The sequence below is a fragment of the Psittacula echo genome, assembly GCF_963264785.1.
Source record: "Psittacula echo genome assembly, chromosome: 6".
NCBI lineage: Eukaryota > Metazoa > Chordata > Aves > Psittaciformes > Psittacidae > Psittacula > Psittacula echo.
The window spans coordinates 12,479,438-12,500,192 of record NC_137743.1 but is presented as its reverse complement, the minus strand read 5'-3'; the positions used below and the strand labels follow the sequence as shown (position 1 = coordinate 12,500,192).

The window sequence follows — 20,755 nt, the reverse complement described above, 5'->3', positions numbered from 1 at the left end:
CTTAAAATATTGACCTCCACTCCAGAGGAAAATAATTGAATAGAATCATAGAATCATAGAATAGTTAGGATTGGAAAGGACCTTAAGATCATCCAGTTCCAACCCTCCTGCCATGGTCAGGGACACCTCACACTAAACCATGTCACCCAAGGCCTCATCTAACCTGGCCTTGAACACCACCAGGGATGGAGCATTTAGAACTTCCCTGGGCAACCCATTCCAGTGCCTCACCACCCTCTCAGTAAAGAATTTCTTCCTTAGATCCAATCTAAACTTCCCCTGTTTAAGTTTGAACCCGTTACCCCTTGTCCTATCACTACAGTCCCTAATGAAGAGTCCATCCCCAGCATCCCTATAGCCCCCTTCAGATACTGGAAGGCTGCTATGAGGTCTCCACGCAGCCTTCTCTTCTCCAGGCTGAACAGCCCCAACTTTCTCAGCCTGTCTCCATACGGGAGGTGCTCCAGTCCCCTGATCATCCTCGTGGCCCTCCTCTGGACTTGTTCCAACAGTTCCATGTCCTTTTTATGCTGAGGACACCAGAACTGCACACAATACTCCAAGTGAGGTCTCACAAGAGCAGAGTAGAGGGGCAGGATCACCTCCTTTGACCTGCTGGTCACACTCCTCTTGATGCAGCCCAGGATACAGTTGGCTTTCTGGGCTGTGAGCACACACTGCAGCCGGCTCATGTTCATTTTCTCATCGACCAACACCCCCAAGTCCTTCTCTGCAGGGCTGCTCTGAATCTCTTCTCTGCCCAACCTGTAGCTGTGCCTGGGATTGCTCCAACCCAGGTGTAGGACCTTGCAACTTGGCATGGTTAAACTTCATCAGGTTGGCATCAGCCCACCTCACAAGCGTGTCGAGGTCCCTCTGGATGGCATCCCTTCCTTCCAGTGTATCATCCAAACCACACAGCTTGGTGTTATCGGCAAACTTGCTGAGGGCGCACTCAATCCCACTGTCCATGTCACTGACAAAGATGTTGAACAAGAACGGTCTCAACACCGATCCCTGAGGGACACCTCTCATTACTCGTCTCCAGCCATGGCTAAATTGAGCCATTGACCACAACTCTTTGCATGAGGCCATCCAGCCAGTTCTTTATCCACCGAGTGGTCCACCCATCAATTTGATGTCTCTGCAATTTAGAGACAAGGATGTCCTGTGGGATGGTGTCGAACGCTTTGCACAAGTCCAGGTAGATGATGTCAACTGCTCTGCCCCTGTCCATCAGTTCCGTAGCCCCATCATAGAAGGCCACCAAATTGGTCAGGCAGGATTTCCCCTTAGTGAAGCCATGCTGGCTGTCACCAAGCACCTTGCTGTTTTTCATGTGCCTTAGCATGCCTTCCAGGAGAATCTGCTCCAAGATTTTGCCAGGCACAGAGTTGAGACTGACTGGTCTGTAATTCCCCGGGTCATCCATTTTCCCCTTCTTGAAAATGGGGGTTATATTTCCCTTTTTCCAGCATCGGGAACTTCACCTGACTGCCATGATTTTTCAAATATGATGGCCAGTGGCTCAGCAACTTCATTCGCCAGCTCCTGCAGGACCCGCGGATGGATTTCATCAGGTCCCAGGGACTTGTGCATGTTCAGGCTCTTAAGATGGTCACGAACCAGATCCTCTCCTACAGTGGGCCCAAGGTCTTCATCCTTACAGTCCCTGCATACTTTGAATAGCACATACTTTCTTCACATGCCATTGGGAAAAAACCATGCATGCATACACAGACATCTCCAGCCTTTTTTAACTTTGCCTGATGCCTTCTTTTCAGCTAAAATGGAGTGTCAGAGATTTTGTGGATGCTGAACATCCTGGATTGTACTATGCTGTATACCCACGCAGGGCAGAACTAAACAGAAAATGGCAAGTTGTTTTGTGATACCACTGCCATGTTTGCAAGGGGAAAAAAAATTCCCTTGGAGAAGTGGGGTTGGGCTAAATCTCCACAGATTCCTCCTAACCTCAATTATTCTGTGATTCTGTGAAATCAATATCTATTATATAAAAGGGTGGTTGTTCTTTTGCTGGGTTGTTTAATATTTCTAGTGAGTAGTGTGATTTTTGCTACTCAAACAGTTAATTCAATAAAAACATGTATGTACAATTATACTGCTATAAACACAGTTTATTCTCCTATAGCTTGCAAATAGCCAGGCAAATTTTTGTCTTTGTTGAATGTTTCTTTTGCTGCAACATCAGCCCAAAATCCACACAAAATGCTCCGACCCAGACACAGGACCTTGTACTTGTCATGGTTAAACTTCATAATGTTGGCATCAGCCAACCTCACAAGTGTGTCAAGGTCCCTCTGGATGGCATTCCTTCCCTCCAGCGTATCAAACGAACCGAATCATTGCAAGATTAGGTTGAATTCACCTAAAAGCTGTGTTGGTTGCTCTTTATATTGACAAATCTAGGAGCAGATCAAGCTTCATCTAGCAGGAAGAATAATCAGAAAGGATGGAGGTTGATCAATACTCTTTCAGCCCTCACAACAATTCCTAACCTCTTCCTTATCAGATATAGTAAAAGAAAGCTCCCCTTTAGATCTCTTCAGAAGCTCACTCACTCATCAAAACATACTTTACATTCTTGATACACAGCATGAGAAAGACATCATCTCCTAATGGAGAAGGCGTTGCTTCCAGACTCTGGTGACTACTGAAGCAGGGCATCAAAAAAGACTGGAATCAACAGATAAGACAGAACAACTCACAGCAGATCCCTGTATGACAGAGTGGTCAGGGTATACTTACAGGACGTGGGAGCTGAAATACAGAAGGAAGAGCAAAACATTTGTCCTGAGCTTCTCACACTGTGAATGATGGTCTCTCTCTCTGACTACTGGCATTATTCTTTGATAGCTTTGGGTATTACTTCTTGTATTACCTATCTCTTTCTCTCAATCTGTTTTAAAACTTTGCTGAGACTAGAAAGGCAATACAATGAAAACTTAATTGATATTTTAATTATTTTTTTTTTAAAGCCTAAAGACTTTGAATCTTGATTTGGACTTTTTATTCTTCATCTTCAAAAACACAGAAATCAATAATTTATCCAGATGAAATTATATGTTTATACTGTTATGACTGCATCTACAGCAGTAATGTTGTATGATTGTCAACACTGAAATAAAGCGATCACATTTTGGAGAAAATGAACATTCAGGTCAAAAAAATGCTTCAGGTTAGATATGATTTATTATACGCTATTGCCTTTACAAATAAGGACACCTGTTTGCTGGAGAAAGTGTCAATAATAGAGATGTAAAAACCCCAACACACCCCTACAAAAGTCAGCTCCAGAGGTCATCCTCATTTCTCTTTCCTCACTGTAGATGACATTTACTATGGAGAGGGTCAGAAGTAATTTCCATGAATGCTCTAAGCTGCAAAGGGATGTAGTGTAAAAGCATAGTTGTTTTAGAATTTATTAACCAGCTACAAAGGAAAAAGGGTATAAGCTTAAAGAGGTTAAATTGCATAAGGAAAAAAGAGAAAACAGTTTGTGAATGTTATTTGGGCACCTGCAATTGAACACGGATGAAGAAGTGCTGAGAATAAAAAACACCCAAAAGGTTTTAAACATCTTCTAAGGATTCAAAAATGGAACAGAGGAGAACAATGACACACCAAGTTACAGATGTAACAAAAACACAGGCTCTGATCAATCTGAGTCAGCTTCACATTTGCAATCGGTCTCAGACTTCATGCTGCTGCTGACATCTTGAGATTTCATTCGCAAACATCTAAAGAATATGTACCAACTTGCATGATGAGAACAGATCTGCACATTTGATTACAACATTAGCCATGTTTGGTTGAAAGTCAGTGTCAAATAAAAATGGATATTCAATTTCAAACACAGCAAGAAGTCAAAAGCACAGTTAAAGGATTCAAACCCCTGCTCTCCAGTTTTATTGTAAAATTCCCAAACCAAACCAGTTCCTAGTTTTTATCAAGGTCTCCCTGGATATCACCCTATGCACTCCAATACTGTTACAGTCATTTCCATACATCACCTGTCACATTTTAGGGCAAACCCTACCCAGCTACACCGTGGAGCTGACTACCTTTATCTCACACTTTCTTGGTTCACCTCTTCACCACTTTGCAAACATTGTCTAGCATGAATCAGACTCAAATACACCCACGGGGCCTGGGTTGCAACATAAAAATAAAGCCTACCTCCTCCAGTTGTACCAGGAAAGTGACGTTGTGCCCTTGCTCGGCTGTCAGTTTGCCATCAGATGTAATTATGCGAAGGCCCTGTGGGGCTTTGCCAGGGCATTGCTGTGGTTTTGCTGTGTACCTCTCTCTTACACCATCCGTGCAGTTATTAGAAACAACTTTCCGGTACCTGAAAAGGAAGAGAGAAATCTATGGAAGATGCTAACAGGGTTAACTGGGAATGGGAAGGAAGTTTTGAGGACTAAAAGGATTGGAAGAAAACAGATTCCCAAATATATTTTAGTATTTGTCTCAGCCAAGCACGCTTCATGTGCCTAACATACAAGTAGTTAATACTGTTCTTAATGGCATGTAATATTTTCCTGCATAAAACACCTATATACCACATATTAATAAACTGTCTAAAACATAAAATTATATTCTTCTTTATATTATGTGTTAAATAACTATAAAGTTATAAATATATGATATACACATAGAGCACAGAACTGTATTCAGTTATTATACTGTTAGGCATAGTTTAACAGCTCTTCTCACATACTTTCTAGTTCAATCAGCTGTGAGGCCACTCTCTGTGGCCTCAACTTTCAAGAGCTACAAAAATAAGAGTTGAAGAAAAAAGCAAATCCTGACTATCTTTGAGTGTAGAAAAAGCCAAAACAGCTTGGATTACTTTGGTTGGTTCAATCATTTGCATCAGAAATGATGCCTGAGGTCAGCATCTTAACTTAAACTACATCCTCCACTGACTTCCAAGAAGGCCAAAGAATAATCAGCATTCAGGCTAGCTGCCCATCTATTACTTCAGTTCACACATTTATCAGTTAATCTCTTTCTTCTAATTGGTTTTCCACCATTTCTGCCTCACCTGATCCCACATGATTTTAAAAGGAGTCTTTTCAGAGACTTTAATGATTTGGCCTTGGCCTTACAATTTTCCCCCCAGGTTTATTTAAGCCATTTTTCAGAGAAAGCTCTGGACCGTACATGACGGAGATCTGGAGTTCTGACTACACCTCAACAAAATCAGTGAAGAAGAGGTCCCAAGGGCTTCAGCCAGCTTTGAGACGCCTATAGTAAGTGCAATCTGTAGTTGTCATAGGGTTAAAGTCCATATAGGTGCTCTAGCTAAATAAAGTCTGGTGTGTCACTTACCCAGTGCTGTTGAGATAACTCTGTCCAAGGCTACAGTCTTTCGACAAGGAAGATGGGTTATACCAAAATGCTGGCAAACACTGCCCATTGCTGTGACGTTCATATCCATAATCACTGTTTGAGCATTAAAAGAAATGGTCACATTAAAAACGAAAAATACAGGTGTTAGTTCATGCTCTCTATTATTGATACAAGTTTTGGGTTTACTCAACCTATTTACTAAGATTTCTTATTTTTTCATTCCAAGAACAAATTCTTCATCCTGCTTTAGCTTTTCTTGGGGGTGGTACAGTTACCTTGCACATGTCCCACTATAAACAAGCAGAACCAGACTAGTTAGCTTACGAGCTATTGCATGAAGTGTTCTCCATCCCCAGTCTAACAGTGCTTCTTCGGTTCAACTCTAGACTAAAATATAATAAAAGCTAGGATCTACGCTAAGTTCAATCACTGCTGTCTCAGTCATATCTTAGAAAATTGAAGTGCTAAAAAGTTAATTGTATATGGAAACTATATCACATGAGCTGTAGAGGAAAATTTACAGCCCTGAGAGAGCTCTGAGCTGAAGGCATTAACCGTGTATTTGGTAATGGAAAAGAAGGCTGCAATCCTCAATTCTATTTTTGTTTGGAAGAGGAAATGCTACCAAAAATTGTGTTAAAAACAATTCGTCAACTGTAATCTTTTGTCCCAGTTTGGGTTTAGCTATGACTAAATCAGCTTTTGTTCCACTAAAGAACAGTTCAAATTAGTTTTGATCCCAGGTAAACAAAGACCCTATGAAAATTGTTATTGTGGATCAAATTAACAAACCCCTTCTTTAATCAGTATTCCATTCACATGTGGGTTTACTCTACAGCAGTTAAGTAACAAGAGCTGTTTTGTTGAAAATCACTTTTACTCCTGTTACCAAACTTTCTTCATATCTCACAATGGAGAAGCTAAGGGAATATGGGGCCTATAATGATGCTGGAGAGGAACTCTTCATTAGGGACAGAAGTGATAGGAAAAGGGGTAATGGGTTAAAACTTAAACAGGGGAAGTTTAGATTGGATATAAGGAAGAAATTCTTTACTGTAAGGGTGGTGAGGCACTGGAATGGGTTGCCAAAGGGTGCTGTGAATGCTCCACCCCTGGCGGTGTTCAAGGCCAGGTTGGACAGAGCCTTGAGTGAGATGGTTTAGTGTGAGGTGTCCCTGCCCATGGCAGGGGGGTTGGAACTAGATGATCTTAAGGTCCTTTCTAACCCTAACTATTCTATGATTCTATGTCATTTCTGAGAACTGCTATACAGAGTCCACCAAGTCCATTCCAATATTCCAGCTGCAACATGACCCTTGGTCTTAAAATTGTACTTCTTTGTAAAGCTCTTTTTCTGCTTATTATCTTCAATGTTTTGGCATGAAGTACCCTGATGCTTTAGGAAATGAGGATTAGGGCAGCGTTAGATTATGTAATTAAAGGCTCATCTCTGTATATGCAAAGAAGCAGAGAGAAAAACTGGAGGCGGAGGAAGCACAATAACTTGATCAGAGCCAGTGAAGCCCCTACCCCAACTCCTCCCAAGCCTGTCATAGGACAGCCATCAGCCCATGGCCAGGGTGAGACCTACCAGATCATCAGTGGGAGATGCCAGTGAGTAGGATAAAAGACTTGGGAGCTAGCTGCTGTTGGGGTCATAAGAAAGGGCTGGATATTGAACTAGTAATTGAATAGACCAAGAAGTCTGAGGGAATGGCTACTGGTGTAAAGCCATATACATCTGGACCTGCTTGTGAGACCTGTTACACGTGTGAATGTCATGATTTGCCATGAGACAACTGGAGATACCCAGTTGTCAGCAAATGGGGAGACAAAGCATCCAGGGGCTAGATACTGGACAGACCTGGGTGTCTAAGACCAGGTAACGGTGGGATCAATATTGCATATATTGTGCACCTATTTTCCACAAATGGGATTTCATCCTGATGAACCTGAGAGAGGATCAGGATGATGCAACTAGTGTTTGTGTGAGTGCTGTGTTTTCTGTTTGTGCTAGTCTGTGTCACCAAATGTGTATATTTGCATATATGTACTGTAAATGCGTGCACGTCTGCCTATCAAGAACACTCAGCCTTAGTACTGCTTGAATCAGGGGACATGAAGCTGCAGCAGCCTTGCCTCTATCAGGCTACTAGATTCAGCATCTCCTAATAAGCAGCAATGTGATCAATTATATTTGTAGAATAATATTAACAACAGTGAGAATGTTTAACATAACGAAGACTTTCTTCAAATGTCTTTCTGGACTAAAGCATAATGGTCTAAGACAAAAATCTAATGAATCATTATTAAATAACTTTAGGAAGTCTGGTAGTGACCTAAGGTATGAGACCAGGAAGAAAACTGAGCAAATATTTTGCAATTTATTTTTTGTTCAATTTCATACATTTGCTATCAGAAGCAGGACACTGAGAAGAATTTTGTCATCTTTTTTTACTCCTGCCTGTAACTTTTCCTTCTGAACTACAGAAAAAAATGTTTTGAGGCAATCTAGAAAAAGGGGAAATTAAAAATATGACATTAAGCAAAATAAAATTAAAGCCGCATGTCATTTGGGAAAACTCCTAAACATCTATTAGACTGCACGATGTTCCAAAGGAACATTTTGGCAGCTGTGGTTCTTGGGATATCTACAATCAGTAATTGAGAACATAGTATAGGAAACAGCAATGAAGTAGCTGACCTAAATGGTCTTTTCCTCATTTTTTTGACTGAATTTTCGTCAATCTATTTACTCATATGCTAGTGACTGAATGTTGCTTAATTGCTTTGCAAGCATCAGCCAACGTATTCTCCCACTGCCATGTGCTTCTCCAATCATCTTTGTTGGAGTAAGAACACTATAGCTTCAGAATACACTTTATAATGAAGAATAATACCATTCTGATTTGCATAGAGAAAACAAATATTTACATACAAGTGGGACTCCTGTATTTTTGTAATTCATCAACACTCTGCAGCACTATATTCCGAAGTCATCATTTGTCACTGATTAAAAAGCTGTAACACTGCTAGAACTGTGTTAGAACACTAACACAGTGTTCTGTGATCAGTCAGGTGGCAACAAAACAAAGTAATACAGTGAAATCTGCCTCAGAGGGGATCAATGCCTACAGTCCAATTTGATTCAGCAGTGTTGTTCTGGGATTTTTTACTATACAGGCGTCTAGACTTGTGCCATAATTTTGTTTCCTATTAGCACCTGCACATCTGGACAAGCCAAGTTTGACTTAGCTATGCTTGACTATACTTGGACCATAATTCTCAAAGTCAAGAGAATGAAATAATAGGAATTTCACAGCAGACATAGTTCTAAGCACAAGTTTCACAGTGTTGTTTTCAGGCTTACAAATCGTCTGGCTCATTAAGGCCCTACAGAAATATCATCCCAGTAAACGACATCAATTGCTGTTCTGTATCTCTTTGCAGATGCACCAGCCGCCCTTCATCTCCACAGTCTCAGAATCTAATGAATTCCTTGGCTACAGGCTGGTGCACGCAGAACATTGATGCTGACAACAAATTGCTGCTTACAATTTGGCACAACAGGCTTTGTAGCAATCAACAAGCATTAGCATCAGTTGGATTGCCATAGTATAGCAAAATCTGGAGACAGAGAAGGCATCCGCTTTAGATGGCAATCAGCTAGCGAAGTCATTGCCTGGTGACTGGGAATTGGAATTTGCATATAGTGATGATATTTTGTGCCTGCCTGAAAAGAAGTCAGGTGAAATAGATAATGTGCTTATAAAAAAAGAGTGGAACATTTACCAGCAGGGATTGTTTTGTCAGTATGAAGCAGACTATCTTGTGGCCCTCACTGATGATGGTTTTACCCTGGCCACTTTTACTGGTTTAAACTGAAATCCTACTTGTTTGTTTTAGTCAAGTAGGATTGTAAGTCCTTCTCTGTAATTAGAGACAGATTTAAATTCATTCCAGAAGTTCTGTATCCTTGCTCAAAGTTCACAGTAAATTCCCTTATCTAAGATTATGGAGACCTCATAGCAGCCTTCCAGTATCTGAAGGAGGCTTATAAGGATGCTGGAGAGCGACTCTTCATTAAGGACTATAGTGATAGGAAAAGGGGTAATGGGTTAAAACTTAAACAGGGGAAGTTTAGACTGGATACAAGGAGGAAGTTCTTGACTGTGAGGGTGGAGAGGCACTGGAATGGGTTGTCCACAGAAGCTGTGAATGCTCCATCCCTGGCGGTGTTCAAGGCCAGGTTGGACAGAGCGTTGGATGGCATGGTTTAGTGTGAGGTGTCCCTGCCCATGGCAGGAGGGTTGGAACTAGATGATCTTAAGGTCTTTTCCAACCCTAACAAGTCTATGATTCTATGATTTGCAGCACAGGTAATAATCAAAGGAAAAGAAATTCCTTAAGGAAATCTGCACTTTGAATACAGACCTGACAGACATAATGTCATGGAAGAACTGTAAATCCATGTGAAATTATTAAAATACCACTATTTTAAGATGCTGAAATAACAAATCAAGTCAGATGAGTGACTGCCATGCTCATACCTTCTAAAAATCAAGACGTGACTTAACATGCAACCACAGGACTTCCTCGACACTAACAGCTTCACCTTAATATCAGCTAACGCCAGAAGCTGAAAATGCTGCTTGCTATTTTGTATGCTCTGCTTTCTGAACTTTTCAGACATTGAATGGGGTGAATTGAGGTATTTGTGATTACGGTCACCTTTGTTCTGCAGTTTCCAAAAGCACTTGTGGAAAAAAATAACTCTGGCCACAGCTATGGAAAAGTCTGACCACCTTCTTATTCTTTTAATACCATTTCCTAATACTGAATTATGATGCGAGTGTATATTTGGGGAGCTGTGCTTGCTTTCCAGTTCTACAGGATCCGACTCAGGATTTATCACAGAGAAGAATGGAGTCAGCTGAAGTTTGAATTATGGATTGATGAAGACATATGATTATAATCACATCAAAGTATTTGGAGTCAACCTGTACCATCTCATGTTAACAGGGAACCTTAAATCCCCAGAAACTTTCCAGTAAGTCCATGCCTGGTAGAAAACTAGGACCCTAAAGGTGCAGACATACGCCGTAGACTTTGCATGGTGAATCTGCATTCCACAAGCATTCAAAATGAACTAAAAATTCATTCCAAATTGCTATTCATTAGCTAACCAAGCCTACCTCAGTGATAAAACAAAGTTAGTTAACCTGAGGGTGCAAACGTATGTGTGTTTCAGAACCAGTGCCTACCTCACCTGATGAGTGGCAACACATGAAGCCAAGAGAACCTGATCCCATTCTGCCTTCTGCATCCCCACAGTTTGTCAGGACAGTTTCTCATGGTGCAGGACTCCGGTGTTTTAGCATGAAAACTAAATCTACTAGGCAGGCCTCATTTAAATGTCTCATTTATTTAATACAATAGAAAAAGAACTAGCCAGATCCTTACTGATATCATCAGTGAACTAAATAGGCCTGATTTTCAGTTGCACTAAGGCTCCTTTGTGCCTCTGTGGCTATACAAAGTCACTAGAACCAGTATCAAAAGGCTTATACTTCCCACAAAGGTGAGATATGGGAATACTGATAGAAGAAGCCCTCAGTATTAATGACAGTGGGTTCAGAGGGAAGACTGGTAGTGAGACTACCACTACTGAAAGTTTCTATTGAAGGACCTGGGAGACAGGTAGCTGAAGGTTGAACACCACAAAACACTTCCATCTGTGGCTAGGAAGCGTTTCTATTGAAGAGATATTGCCGTAATAATGCTCAAATGGTGGGAAGGAACACAATGTAAGGAAACCTGGTAAATTAATGCTTTAATAACACACAAGTAATGGTGTCATCCATTTACCCAGATCAATTAAATGAAGAAGGACATTCCCGTTTCTAGGCCGTTGCTAGGGCAGATTTGCCGAGGGCTTCTGCACAGTTCCACTTCACCCTATTCCTGAAGCACTACTGCCCTCTGGCTGCCAGCCTCAGCCCTGCATGGAGAATAAATAACTCAGGTTCAGCCCTGTCCCCCCCGTCGTTTTGGTTCTAGCCCATGATAAGAGATGTCTACTGTCAGAAGAGTTCAGGTTCCCAAGGCTAGAGGAAGTACTTTCTAATGTAACTCAGTTTTGTTTCTATGCCCTTTTATCTGAGATAGAACTACCATGGAATACAGATTAGAAATGAACCCTGGAGTTTTATGGCATCGCAAGGAGAAAAAACATTATAAAATCTTTATGTCTTTCATAACCAGCAATTTTCCCCCCTGAACTGATAAAAAAGCACTTGCAGGATTAACAGGAATAACACTGTTGGTTTTGGGTTTTTTTTTTCCACTTTACCTGACCACACAGATATCTTTTTTTCTCCAAGCTCTGACAAGCTTAGATAATTTCCTCCATACAAATTTAGTGCTTAGAAAGCAAAGAAAGTCCTGCTCTGATAGAGGCAGGGATTATTGTCATCTTTGATTCTTTATACAATGCCAGGTCCTGTAACCACTGATGTTAATATAAAAAGCTGCCCAGTTTATTTCAAGATTGCAAAATCAAGTGCAGTCATCTAAGGGGTTTCTCCCTGCCTGGCAGATACATGTCCCCTTCAATCTCCTTCAGTTAAAAGCCCTGCCCAGCAAAAAAAAAAGAAAGAGAACTAGAGAATTCAAAAGCAGCGCTGAAATGTCATGAGTGAGGATGAGAAAGTGTTTCTTCCTTTTGCAGGAAGGACCCCACAGAGGACATCCTTCCACAGTAAGGATTCTTTCACTGATTTTTGTCCAAATGCCTCTTTGGACCATATTCTGCGGGGTGCATTGGCAGTGAAGCCTAGTGCAGAGTTCAACAAGGCAGGCACTGAGCGCTACAGTACAGCAGCAGCTTGGCATTTCTTAGCACAATAAAACTGGGCTGATAAGCAGAATTGCTTTTTTCTTCCCATTCCTTTTCTCCTTTCTTGGTAAAATTCTGTGTTCTGTTCCTTGAGGCTTTTCTGTCCTTCTCAGGCAAATCTATGTCAAGGTAGCTCCTGACTTTTTTAAGTAGATAAAAAAGTGATGAATATTGCTGGTAAATATTTCTGAACTGGATGCTTAAAGCAAGGTTTCAGTCTTTTTTTCCCTCAGAGGTGGTGGGGAAGGAAGTTGAAATGGATAAAGGAAAAATCCAGATCCGAGGACTGCAGGAATAACAGAGCTCAGAGAGAATTGGAGAGGATCACTACAGTCCACTCTAAACCAAACCTGGTTCCATCAGAAGGAGGAAAGCCCTCCTAGGTCAGTAAGGTTTTCTGTCGGTCAGGACAGGACAGCACAGAAACCTGCAGGATTTTTGCAGATATTTTTCTCAGGCAAATCTTTAACAAGATTACTTTCATCACAAACTCCTAATTCTGCTTCTTACAACAGATTTGAGGAGTCTTGGTGCATGTAAACTGTGGGAATCTGCCATACAGCCACAACTACCCAAGCTTTCTGTTAGAGATTCTCCCACAGCTGAGCAGACCTTTCGGAGAAAGTTTCCTTAAAGCGAATGTAAAAGGCAGAAAAGCACGTTTCCCCCCGTAAATGTCACCATGGTACTTCTGCTCTGTACCTAGCAACAAAAGTTTGTAGTAACAAAGCACACATTCAATCTTAATTAAATAAAAACATATATTCTGAGAGAAAGAGGAGTTCTGGAAGGAACTTCTTTTTATCAGAAGTGTTTCATGAGTGTGTCCCCCTTACAAGTGTAATGGGTTTAACCATCATGAGTCAATTCCATCAGTTATTTTAGTGAGCCTGGGCATGAACTTGGCACACCTTTGTACTGTATTCCCTACAGGAGGGTCGAAATCTTTAAGGAATGTTACTCCTGTTCATGTGGGTTATTTTCTGGTTGGCTGCTATCTTTTTTTACATTGCTAGAGGAATGTTATACGGTCGAAATCCAGGACCTTTGGGCACCTAAATGATGAACAACAGTCAACTGAAGTATCTTCTCCCTAACAAAGAATACAGTGGAAGATAGGGAAATCATCAGGAAACCATATTCAGAGAATCAGTGCCCAATTATGCTCATTTTTTATTCTTTGGTGCAAGATTTACTCTTTTTGTCACATTGAAAAGCCTCTTGTGATTCTGTGATTTTATACAGAAAATTTGATATAATTACAGTTATGGGAGGGTAAAAAGGGAAACACTGTAGATTTCCATGGTCCTGAAGTGGACTCATATAGCAAGAAACAACATATTTATGAGATGAATCTCTTCAGGGTGCATGCTACAGATTCTGGGTTTAATTAATAACATGGCATAGATCTAGCTGGGTGAGGCACAAGGGGGTTACCAGCACTGCCAAAGAGCCACCATTTCTCTCTTCTGAGATACTCAGGACTGTCTCAGCCTTGGAGAAAACAGGTGGTAGAAAGATTTCAGTAATGTGGTTCCCTGCCTTTTTTGTGCAAATTGCTGTGAGTCGGCAGGAATCTTAAAATGAAACCTGAAGCTGAATATTTCATCACGCCATTCATAGCTCACCAATGGACTTCATTTCCCACAGCATACAGCACAGAAGAAAATGCTTCAGGAGGAGATTAACCCAAATCATACTATCAAACACGATGGACCAAGTATAACAAATTACCCTGGAATTACCTAAGACTTGATTTCCAGAAGCTGAAGGCCTATTTTGCATATGCACGTATTTACTTTTACACATATATACATATATATGTGTGCATGCATGAAGAATTACTTTCATTTTTTACACACGCTATATATATCACATCTTGCACACTGCTTTCACAGCCACCCCTGGTGGTCACTGCTGAGGTTAGATGTGCTAAATGGACCTTTTACCTTAATGCTGCACATTGCTCAGACGCGACCTGGAAAATGGTGTGCTCAGAATCAATTTTGTGGGAGTCTTCGCAGATTACAAATATCTATTCCACCTTTCCTTCTTTTGACCTACCTGCACCAACAGGGAGCAACCTATTTGGCCAGTTATACATTTACTATTTTCTACTCTCTGAAAGCCTATAGCCTCTCTAGGGAGCTCTGCATCAGTGTGGTATAAAGCAAGTTCTTGTGCCCATTGCTCACCAGTCAAAATCTGCCTCTGTGCACACACATGGCTCCGAGGTCATAGCCCCAGCATATTTTCCTTGCATGCATTTCTTCTCTGACTTGCGCTTCCTGTAGATCCTTTTTGCTCCCATGATGCAAGCTTCTCCCTGGAAACAAAACCAAAAATATCTGACACCTACCAGGCTATTTGTATCACCCCATTTTGCCAAGCCTGTGCAATGGGAGCTGTGACTCAAGGGAAGAGGATGGGAAGTCAAATGCCATGTCAGTACATGGCACCTAATTAAAGCTACTGAAGCTTTAACTGAAATTAAACCAGCTTTCCCAATACACACTAAGAAATGATCTGAGGTTACTTACGTATCTGATTCAGTTCTGAATTTGCTCCAAAGCCAATGAGCAATTGATCCAGGCCCATTTCTCATTTATAGATTAGGTTTCACAGCAACTGAAAACACGGTATGATCCCTCTGCAATCTGAGACACAGAGCAGGTCTATTTCCTTGGCCTGATCTCTGGCAATAATTCTGTTCAGCAGAAACTAGTTATGTGTAAATACTTTCCATGGAGTATGAGTTCAGTTGATCAGGGTATGATTTGCTATGTGGATGGAGTGATGACTTTTCACTCTTATCCTCAGTTCTCTGCTAAATATTTTCATCTAGGGAACAATGCTCAGCCTTGCAATCTCAATGGAAAGGAAAGGAAAAGTCCAGAGTCCACAGCAGCCTTCCTAAAAATAGTTCTGTAAGCTGAAAAGCCAACATCCTCAAAGACACAGCAAAATCCTTAGCATTTTTACTTACACAAGCACAATAAAGTAAAGAACAAAATACAGTGGAGTCTCACTTGTTACCTTTCATGCTGTTAAAATCGCTGTAGGAAAGAGAAACTTTTCATGGTTTTGATTTGCCCATGAAACAGAAGGGCCCAAATGGCAACTGGTGTAAAAAGCTGTGCCTCCTTGAATTTCAAGGAAGCTGTACTGATTTTTAAAACTTAAAGATCTAAGTCATAACTGGTATTTTAAGTGTGGAGTTGTGCCTTGTGTGAGCAGCTAGTCTGAGTCAAGCTGCTTGCATTTCATATTCATTATTAAGTTCTTGCCCAGCAAGATATATACACAAAGACAACCTTTGATGATATAAATGGATGTTTTGCTTTAGACTTCAGTGGAGCCTTTGGTGTTTATATAACCACAAAATTTGGGCTATATTTTATTTTAACCTGATATAACACAGGCCGTTGTGCCAAACTTGGTGGAGCTGAGAAGGTGCCCCAAGGCAGGTACAGTCTGTGCAGACCAAATTACCTTGCTGGGCACTAAAGAAATGGTTCTGGGAGTGATGCTGCAGCTGCATCCAGGATGCAAAGGACAGAGCAACAGAAGGATGGAGGGAAGAGCAAGGAGGTAAGGATGGGGAAACTGGATGAGAGATGTAGGAGTGAGGAAGTTCAGGACTCTTTCAGTGGTAGTGTTTCTGCTGTTGTTGTATTCTTCAACTCCGGATAAGTCTGAGCTAATTGACTGCATTGAGAACAAAACCCAGAGGCCAGCTGTTCATCCTTCAGGGCTCAGAGAGTGCAATCTGAGGCCAACACACATATGAAACAAAAGAGCCCCATCCAGTAAGGGACAATCTGATACACGAAACAGGAAAAGACATTGGATCTTTAACTGTAGGATCATTAGCTACTTCATGTCAGATCCCACCCTCCTCACTTCTTACCTGGCTATGGAGTTGCCAAGGCCTGTAGTCCTCTTCTTCACATCTCCGATCAAAAATGGACTTGTAGTCTACTTTCACCAGCTGCCACTCTGAGCGGTGGCTGAAATGTCCAAACACTCTACAGAACACAGCAGAAACACCATACAGTAAAAGGTAGCACCATATGGAGTCTGATACTGACAGAGATACAGTCACCCACAAATTTCTAACTGAGACTAATTGCTTTAGGAGTGCCACTGATTTTCCTTGACTAGTAGAGTGAAACTTAGGCTGCTAAATATCTACAAGCCTCTTAAAAACTGCATGTAGCTTTTACTCTATGGATCAAGATCCTCCCACTTATGTCAAGACCCAGAATGATCATACAGAGAAGACTTGGTGTGGGGCTGGACACAGTTATACCTATAGGAGTCTGATATCTCAATTATAAGCATTGGGAATCCCTTCCACACAAATTAAATTCAGAACCTGAAGGGAAAATTCTTCATACATTTCTATGAAGTCAGGTCAGTTTCCGAGCCACATATTCTGTTTATTTCAGCTTGGTCCATTTTTTACAGACAGAAACTGAATTTTCCTCCTGTTTTTGCAAACCTGATCTCAGGTAAAATGTCACAGTTTCTGGCAGAGTGAATTCCGCTTTATTCAGCATGCAGAACTCAGCATACCACACTGAAACTAAACATAATTTTTCATGAGTTGCTCCAGGCAACATTTTGTCATTCACTTTTACAAAAGAATGTCTTCATTTTTCTGTGTCTCAGGTTTTGGTTTTTTTTTTTTTTTTTAAAGAAAGTAGCAGCAAAAACACAGTTATAAAAATATCCCAGTTTCTCTTTCAAATATTCATCCGTCAAGAGTAACTCTGCTTTAAATCACATTCAATATGAGGAGTCAGGTTTCATGCTGATAAGCTAAATGATAATGTTTTGCAGCTTGCAAGGAACCATGTTGTCATTCCTTCAATCACATCACAGATAAACATTGATGATTTAGCAACAGAAGACTGCATGCTCCTGGCTTCAGACTGTATTTGGTTTGGTCCCTAACCAAAAATTCTATTATGTTACAAGAAACCCTCATAAGATATTTATGATGCATTTCCAATCAACAGCAGCACAATGGCATGCTCACTTACGTCATGATGAGAGTTTCCTCTCCAGGTTCCCCTAAAACTCCATCTACAAACAGTGGGAGGGATGTGAAACTGTACTTGCTCCAAGATCTCCCTTCATCAAAACTTAACCTAGTGGAGAAAGCAGAATTAATGTCGTCTTTTCTTATTCTCCTTCTACTTTACTTGAGGAGACTCTCTAGTCTACTACAGCTGCTATGGAGAAGTGGAAAGCAGCTTCTATTCTTGGATACTGCATTTTCAGTCCTTTAAAAAGCTATGGTTTTGGGAAGCATCATAAATCAAAGCATTGATGCTTTTAGGGCAAAATGAAGCCTAGGGATAGTTTTGTGTTTGTTTGTTTATTTGTTTGTTTTTTTAATAAACTAAGTGATTTTGAGCATCTTATTTTTGGGTCCCCAACATAAGACATTTTAAGGAGGTTAGATTACTGGAGCACAAGATCTTTGCCTCTTTTGACCAGCAGTCTTCCTGGTGGTAGGTCTAAGTGAAAGCCTACAAGTACTCATCACTACTTAAGATTTGAGTCTGTGTATTTCAGATATTGATATGACACCAACTGTAGCAGAAGCAATTAATGCCTGAAGGCACAAAACTATATTTACTTACCACAGGAACTCGAGAGTGCTAACTAGTGGGGACACTTTAGTGGTTTTGGCTATATAGCCCTGAATCTATTCAACACAATTCTGGCTCTTAAGTGCTGCCTATGTAGAAGACAACTTTATCAATAATTTTGAAAATAATGAGTTCTTTGATAACTTAAAAAGAGACAAAGATGTAATCCAGATACATATAACCAAACTCAAGAAGCCAAGTTCTGGTAAACCAGGGAAGTTGTAGAATTACATTGATAATATCTCAGATCTGGCTGAGCTGAAATTTGAATTGCTGGGATTTCTTAGCTTTGTCTGTGTTTGCTAGTATCTTAACTGATATCTTCTAGATTGTAGCTACAGAAAACTCTGAATACAGTGAAACTGCCTACTTCCTGGCACCTGAAAAGAGGGACAGCACGCATTCAGCACACATGGAGTCATTACCAGAGATGTCTGATAGGCAAAGATGTGTGTTTCATGGCAACCAGCACTCCACCTTGATCCAGGTACAGAACACTGTGCTCTTCCTCAAAGATCTGGGGAAAAAAAACATATATTTGAACCTATTTTCCTTAGTGTCAAGAAAATGTCATGGTTCTTTGCGTACAATCATGATGGAGGACAGGTAAGTGATAAGAAAATTACAAAGCAGAAGAAGACATTCCGTACAGAGACAGTGCCCGGGTTTTGGTTTTTATTCTTTGTTTTCTTTTTTTTCCATCTCTGCTTCACAGAAAGTTAGAAAAATGAATTTTTGAAACGATCAACCATTCTCGTTCTTTCAGTGACAGATTTTTGTTTGAAGAACCTCAAGTGTTTATACATATCTGGCCCTATCTCACATAAACGATGTAGATGGAAAAAGGAGGGCTGGACAAACACTAAAATAATGAGATTTTTGGCATATCAAACATTTAAAACGATCTGGTTCTCCTGTGTCTTTTCTGAATTGACTTTCTGCAAACATCTGCTCTAGTTTATATAGCAGCATTTGTCTGAGAAAGTCACTCTTTCTTTCCATGACTTGATATCCCATCCAGAAAATATGAATCATAGAACTTCCTGTTCTACGGATAAACACATTAAAGGGTAGCAATGCTTTGTTAACAGGTGTAATTCCACTAAATATTAGGAATTTGATTTAACTTCATCATCCAGTCTTTTTCCACAATTCATGGAGAGAGATGTAGGTTCAGAACAACAGGAACTGAATTCTGTCTTTTCCTCCATTAGCCTAAAAGTAAGGCAACATAATCAGTTTATACGGACACTGAACTTTGGACAACTCAATTTAGGTGGCCCACCTAAAGTGAGCTGTCCAAAGAAACACAGACTGAGGGAAGGTAGACCAGGACAACTGCTGATCTTAGGAAAGTATAATAATGGACGAAGAGAAAAATGGTTTGATAGGTACAAGGGATGTACAATTGTAAAAGGAAACACATTCTCTCCCCTTAGTATTCATATTTCAACCAGTTCTTTTAGCTAGAGGGTTAAACTGAAGTCAAATTCTGAGAAAAATTATAAAAATAATTTTCAGTTATATGCAGTCTAACAACATATCCAGTCTTTTTGTTTGAGCACCTCTCTACCTCTCAGAAGGGAAGTTTACCCTTTTGCAAAGATGTGCAAAAAACTATTCTGAAACAAAAGAAACAAAAATTAGGGAAAAAAAAAAAAGAAAAATTAGTTTGAACCTACTTTGACGACAATTTCCTATGATTATGATTTAAATCTGTGATTCTGTGTCATTTACCTGTCTCCAAGTGTTCCCAGCATCAGAAGAAACAAACATGCTGATGTCCTTGTCTGATAGCTCGGTGCCTATATTACCTGTAAGATGCACATTGATTAGTAATGCTACACTCTAAGAAGCACTAAAATTAGCAGTTCAGGGGAGTAAATGTATTTATTTACCTTTTGCAGTTACAGCACTTCTACTTCGGGGAAGTGGGGCGGGGGGGGAGTGAAAAGAAGGAAAGGGAAAGACTTTCATGTTGAATAAAAAATATATATGTAAAAGATCCATTTGGTAGCCTGCCTTCCTTCCCAGTACCTATGGTGTGACACCCCAAGAGCCACTCAAAACCCTCCACACCCATCACAAACACAAGATTTTGTCAGTGTTTGCACATTATACCAGGCAATCTTTAAACATTTCATACCTGATGCTACAATAATACTGGGGGCAGTATCTCGGCTGGCAATGTTTCCTGAGGTATAGGGATTTTCTGAGACCTTCAGGTGAAGATGAAGGGAGCAATAGGGCTATGGAGAAAGGGGAAACAAAAGTAAAAAGCAGACACAACATGAAATGCATGCCCATATCTCTACAGGCTTAGAAATATAATGTCTTTCTGTATTACTTCCTAATTACTGCATTCACCTTTAGAAAGATAAAACCACTGTCCTGGTTCTGCTGCAAGAGCTTTGCTATCGTTTTCTGATGCACCCCATTCCCACTAGGAAACCGATTCACCAGGCTGAACCTCTACCACAAGGACAAGATCTTGGAGGCCAAACCAACAAGGGAGGCAACCTGGCTTGTGAGGGCAGGTAATGGTTAAGACTACCTAGCTCTCCAGGTCCCTAGCTCTCTTGAGAAGCAAGCAAGGCTGCAGATACAATCAAGTGACTCTCAGAGCAGCAGTGCTCAAGCTCTCTATGCAACAAAAAGCAATATAACCCTATCGGTGTGGTGTTGTGTGACCATTAATTGGCCATAAGAAACATCTTAATGTAGACAGTGTCATATCATTTCCTGACTCTGAGTATTTTTGACACGACTTCTGCACTGCACTAAGGATAAATACCAAGACTAGAAAGTGTTAGTT

At 40.6% G+C, this 20,755-nt stretch overlaps 1 protein-coding gene across 1 annotated transcript in view; it reads right to left on the bottom strand.

Moving 5' to 3' along the window:
* Positions 1 to 20,755, bottom strand: part of SORCS1 (sortilin related VPS10 domain containing receptor 1) — a gene marked incomplete at its 5' end in the record, with an annotated part of 298,352 nt that overhangs the window by 35,084 nt on the left and 242,513 nt on the right. The window contains 8 exons of the mRNA XM_080620246.1: positions 4,201 to 4,372; positions 5,359 to 5,472; positions 14,473 to 14,603; positions 16,188 to 16,305; positions 17,326 to 17,433; positions 18,366 to 18,457; positions 19,678 to 19,754; positions 20,087 to 20,189. Of these exons, the coding sequence (XP_080476372.1) occupies positions 4,201 to 4,372; positions 5,359 to 5,472; positions 14,473 to 14,603; positions 16,188 to 16,305; positions 17,326 to 17,433; positions 18,366 to 18,457; positions 19,678 to 19,754; positions 20,087 to 20,189 (915 nt within the window). The remainder of the gene's footprint in view (positions 1 to 4,200; positions 4,373 to 5,358; positions 5,473 to 14,472; positions 14,604 to 16,187; positions 16,306 to 17,325; positions 17,434 to 18,365; positions 18,458 to 19,677; positions 19,755 to 20,086; positions 20,190 to 20,755) is intronic.